Genomic DNA, 5538 nt, shown 5'->3' on the forward strand with positions numbered 1-5538 from the left:
TCAGCCCCTCGCGCTCGCCTCGTTCCCGGCGCCGCACCATCCGCTGTGCCCCCCGCCCCGGCGCTGGCAAGCCCACGGCGCCCTCAATAATTAAAACATCTCTGGTGTCGTCTTCATGATGAGTCAGTCTCCCAAAGGAAGACCTGTGCAGTCAGCACTTCCCACCCCGGGGCTGCTCCCACCCCCATCGCCTTCCCTTCCCGGTGGGGATGGTGCACGCTGCGGCCGGCTCCTGCATCCCAGCATCTCCCCGGCCACGGGCACACTTAGCTCCCAGCACCCCAGTTTGGGGTCAGGCGAGGTGCGGTTTCGGCGCAGCATGGTTTTGCACGGTGTGTTCGCCGCGTTGCAAAGCCAATGGAGGGTGGGAGGGGGAGGTCTCGGCGTGGGCTTGGCTTACAGGGAGCATCTGGAGGCGTCGCGGGGCTCCCACGCCTGCGTTAGCCGCGTCGCATGTGCCAGTGCGTGGGTGCATCGGGGGCGGCGGGGGGGGGGGGGAGGGGGGGCCCGGTCGGAGGCAGAGCCTGGGGTAAGTTCAGGGCTGGGATAGATCGATAGGGCCCTGCTGCCTTCATTGCACAGCTCTCTGCATCTGGCCTCTGGCTTCTGAGCAGGTTTTCCCAATTAAATGAGGCTGGGAACCAGCTCAGACCCCAAGGTTGGAGATCCAGGGTCCCGCTTCTCTGCAAGCACTTAACTTGGCCGTGCCTCAGTTTCCCCATGGACACAGCAGCCAACAACTAACTGTAGCTAGTGCAACAAATGAAAATTGCTCAGCTTATGCTGAGGTCTCTGTGTGTTTGTGGGGCTTTAGCCCCGGCTTTCTTGGGTGCTGGGTAACAGCTTGTGTTCCCAGGCTGGGATTCATCCTGCCATGCTCCCTAGCAAATCCAGGGCTGAATTTGCTGTCTGTAAGTGGGGAGCATTGAGCAAGCATTTTCAGACAAAAGGCCAGGTGGGATGAGAAGTGGGGATGGGGAACTGAACCTGCAAGAGCCCTGAGACCCGCTGCAGCGGAGGAGATGGGCGTGCTGGGTTTGGACCTGGTGGCTCGGCCCCATCCTGCGGTGGGACACGGGGGCACTGAGCCAGGCGGGGACCAGGACAAGCAGCTGGTTTTAGGAGCTCCTTGCTGTTGTAGAACATCTTCCTGCAGCAGGTCTCAAAAAAGGCTTTACAAGCTGCCCCAACCGTTGCCCCTATTTTACAGATGGGGAAACTGAGGCACGGAGCTGGGAACTGGCTTGAGCACAGATTGCTGAGCTTTCCTGTGCCTTTCCTTTTGGCCAGGTGGCATCGACTCCCCTGTCCCACGGGGCAGACACTGATTTTTCTGCCTTTTCTTCCCACCATGTTTGGCCCCTGTCTGGGGTTCCCACCAGGCTGTGAGGCCCGGGCCAGACAGACGGATGCGGGAGCTGGAGAGGGATGGACAGACTGCTCCTGGGTGTGCTGGGCAGCCCCGGGATGCGGTGATGGCTGCTGCTTTCTATCCTGCTCCCCAACCAGCTGTCTGCGGGGGAGAATGGCTGCGTGCTGGTAGCAAGATGGGCTGGAGCCAAATTTCCAGGACTCGGTGTGCCGGGAGCTGGCGCGGGCTGGCAGCGCTGCCCGCTGTGCTTCCACGCCAGTGCTGCACGGTGATGGATGGGCAATGAGCTGGTGCTCCTCTTTCAGGAGATCACGGGCAGAAAATCTCCAATATTGGAGAAATTTGCATCTGAATCTGCCCATCATGCTACATGAGATGGGGATGCCCAGGGTGGCATTGCAGAGATAAGATGCTTGTGGTCCTTCCCGAATTACACCGGGCTCCAGCTCTGCCCTGCTCTCTGCCTCTCTTCTCATCCTCCTAATCACCATGGGCCGCTGCATCTTAATTTTCTTCCCCACCTGAAGCACTTTGCAGCGCTGCTGCTCAGCGCAGCATCAGCTGCCACGGGTCCTGCCTGGGGCTGGGGAGTGGTGGCTGTCACTGGGGCATAAAACCAGCCAAGAATTTGCCCAAAGCAACTGGGCTCAGGTGTGTGCCTGCAGATCGCCTGCCGCCCCGTGGGAGCGAGCCACACGCTCCCGAGCCCGTTCCTCAGCCCCTGGCAGGAGGTTGGGGTAATTCATCAGCCGGGTGCTGCAGCCTGAGTCATCGCATCCTTTACGGTCATTTGGTTATGCTTTGGGAACTGCTAATTTCTCTCCGGCCTCCTCAATTAGGCAGAGATTAACCGTGGTTCTAATTTCAGCTCTTTCTACCCCTACCAGAGGACCTCTCTCTGCGCTGGGCGGGATGTGGCGTTGGGGAATGCTGGCGTTGGGGATGCGGGGTGGGTGTGTGTCGGTGTGGGGGGCTCGGCTGGGCTCAGGCACGTGTGTGCAGGCAGGGCCTGGGTGAACACGAGGGCTCCTGCCTGCCGCGTGTCTGTGATGGCTGGGAACACGTGCGTGTCCCCATGGGTTGGCTCACGGAGGTGGCTCCTTGCGCGTAGGGCAATGTGCCGGTGTGGATACGGGGTGTCTTTCGGTGTTTTGGGGTCTATCCCACATGTACCCACTCTGGCAGGGGATGTTGCACCCTTCCCTTCCATGCACGTGTGTTTGCTCCTCTCCATGTGCCGTGGTTTAACCCCAGCTGGCAACTCAGCCCCACACAGCCGCTCGCTCACTCCCCCCACAATGGGATAGGGGAGAGAATCAGAGGAGTAAAAGTGAGAAAACTCATGGGTTGAGATAAAGACAGTTTAATAGGGAAAGCAAGAGCCGTGCGTGCAAGCAAAGCAAGGAATTCAGTCACCACTTCCCATGGGCAGGCGGGTGCTCAGCCCTCCCCAGGATAGCCCGGCTGAGCAGGACGTCATATGGTGTGGAATAGCCCTTTGGTCAGTTGGGGTCAGCTGTCCTGGCCGTGTCCCCTCCCAGCTTCTTGTGCCCCTGGCAGAGCTGAGAAGTCCTTGGCCAGTCTGAGCACTACCCAGCAACAACCAAACAGGGTGTTATCAACATTCTTCTAGTACTAAATCCAAAACACAGCCCCGTACCAGCTACTAGGAAGAAAATTAACTCTGTCCCAGCAGAAACCAGGACACCATGACTGTCTTCTCTGCTGCCCAAGCACTGATCTACATTCCCAGATCCATTGCAAATAGACCGATGGACCAGGCGGAGCCTGTCCCAGCTCTGCCCTGCCTGTCCATCCCTGTCCGTCCATCCTTGGCTGTGTGAGAGCAGGCAGAGATGGGTCCATGATGAGCTTTCTCTCCTCTGCCAGGTGCCTACCTGGTCCCATACCTGGTCCTGCTCATCATCATCGGGCTCCCCCTCTTCTTCCTGGAGTTGGCGGTGGGGCAGCGGATCCGCCGGGGCAGCATCGGCGTCTGGAATTACATCTGTCCTCGCCTGGGGGGCATCGGCTATGCCAGCTGCCTCGTGAGTGCACCAGTGGGTGGCCTTGGGGTGCGTGGAACGGCTTTGCAAGCCGCAAAGTGGGGGTGGGCGGCCCAGAAGCAAACCTCGAGGGGCCCCGTGCAAAGGTTTGAGCGGTCAAGGGGAGTTTTTCCAGCTCCACCCACGGGTTTAGGGCTGGGTGGGAATGGGCTCATCCCCTGATCGCAACAGCCCAGCTCCCCCTGGGTCCCTGCCCAGTGGGAGGGGTGTTGGGGACAGCGTCGCTGCCCTGCAATTTAATAGTGTGTCCTCCTTCCTCCCCCCAGGTCTGTTTTTTTGTTGGTCTCTATTACAATGTCATCATCGGCTGGAGCATCTTTTACTTCTTTAAGTCCTTCCAGTACCCCCTTCCCTGGAGCGAGTGCCCCATCGTGAAAAATGGCTCGGTGGCTGGTAAGGGACGGCCTTGGCGCGGCTGGGAGGGAGCAGTTCCCAGGGAAGGGGGGCTGTGGGACACTGGGGACCCCCCAACATCAGTAGCTGTCACAGGTTGGGGACACCGGAGGTTGAGGTGTCTCCTGGGGCACTGGGTCCTCTCTGCTCCAGCTGCCTTGATCACACGGGAGATGTCTCCCTTGGGTTGGACGAGTCTCTCCCATGCTCTCCCCTCGGATTCTGTCCCCACTGACGGGGTTTGATGCCAGTTTGGGGATCCAGAGCTTGGGTCTCCAGGCTGGCTCGGTGCTCAGGGCCAGGATCTTACCCAGGACCGTGGAGGGAGGCAGCGAGAACCAGGCAGCACCCACCCGGCTGCTCCCTCAGTGTCCAATTGCAACGCCAACGGAGCCGATGGTGTTTAATAGCATCTGAGCATCTCCTTGGGACACTCTGGGAGGTTTCTCAGCAAATGCAGATGTCTCTCCCTGTATTTAACACCTTATTTTCACCTGACAATGCCTTTGTGCCCTATCTCTTCTTTTTCCTTCTAAAAATGAGCCCCATTAATTCCTGTCCCTTAGTTTCCAGGGGTGCCTGCCTTCCCTGGATGGCTCTGATGGGTCTTTAACATTAATTGGCGTTCATCCCCTAAGAGATGGTGGGTGACTGTCCCCCAGCCCCCTCACACTCTCCTGCCTCTGCTCGGTTGCAGTTGTGGAGACCGAATGCGAGAGGAGCTCGGCCACCACTTACTTCTGGTACCGGGAGACCCTGGACATCTCCAACTCCATCTCAGAGAGCGGAGGGCTCAACTGGAAGATGACCCTGTGTCTGCTGGTGGCCTGGAGCCTTGTTGGCTTGGCCATGATCAAAGGCATCCAGTCCTCAGGGAAGGTGGGTATCGGTGGCCACCTGAGCCTGGCTGGGGTCTTTCCTTGAGGCAGAAACCTCCTGCCTGGATCACACTCTCCTGTCCTGATCTGGGGTGGCTGTAGGATGCTGTGTCCCCTGGAGGACAGAGTTGGGGCCATCTCTGTGGTGATCCAGAATAAGATCAAAAGAGGGTCTAGGGAAGAGGTTTAGTCCGGCTGACACCCACAGCAATGGCCCAGGGCTCAGCCCCATCAGGCCAGCCAAATCTCCTGCCCAGCCCCTGCATTTGGGGGCTGTCAACTGTCCGATCCCCTGACTCATGTGCCATCTCGATGGATGCTCGTAGGATGTAGGGGTGAGAGCTGAGTGCTCCTTCGCTGGGGGAGCACTGGGACTCTGCGCATGAGAAGCAGGGCAGGGATGGACAGAGACCTTTGGGTGAGGGATGACGTTAATTTGAAGAGGCTGTGGGCGTTTCAAGCAAGGCTACGTAAGCAGCGGGGTCAGAAGCAGAAGGGTACGGTCTCCCAGAACATTTGAACATCCTGGTCTCCAGATGTGCTCTGCAAAACATCTGGTGTGTTAGCAGGTAGCCGAGGGCGATGAGAGCCCTGCCCTGCAGCCCTGAGGGCAGGGCAGTGGGAGCCGGGCCATGGCAGCAGGTCTCCTCTGCCCAGGATGAAGCCCCAGTCCACATCTGCTGATGGGGGCACTGGAAACGTGCCCTGTGCCAGGACCGGGCTGGGGCTGCCTGCGGCCCTTGGCAGATGCTGGGGGAAGTGGTGGGTTGGCAGGGTTAGGTTAACGGTTGGACTTGATGATCTTAAAGGTCTTTTCCAACCTATACAA

At 59.0% G+C, this 5538-nt stretch overlaps 1 protein-coding gene across 2 annotated transcripts in view; it reads left to right on the top strand.

The window, feature by feature from the left end:
* SLC6A17 (solute carrier family 6 member 17) overlaps window positions 1–5538 on the top strand; it is a 12128-nt gene that overhangs the window by 791 nt on the left and 5799 nt on the right. For both annotated transcript variants that reach the window (XM_009640455.1, XM_009640454.1), the window contains exons 2-4: window positions 3263–3420; window positions 3705–3831; window positions 4529–4710. In XM_009640455.1, coding sequence (XP_009638750.1) covers window positions 3263–3420; window positions 3705–3831; window positions 4529–4710 — 467 coding nt within the window. The remainder of the gene's footprint in view (window positions 1–3262; window positions 3421–3704; window positions 3832–4528; window positions 4711–5538) is intronic.

Source organism: Egretta garzetta, unplaced genomic scaffold, assembly GCF_000687185.1.
Source record: "Egretta garzetta isolate BGI_Z169 unplaced genomic scaffold, ASM68718v1 scaffold616, whole genome shotgun sequence".
In the NCBI taxonomy this organism is placed as follows: domain Eukaryota; kingdom Metazoa; phylum Chordata; class Aves; order Pelecaniformes; family Ardeidae; genus Egretta; species Egretta garzetta.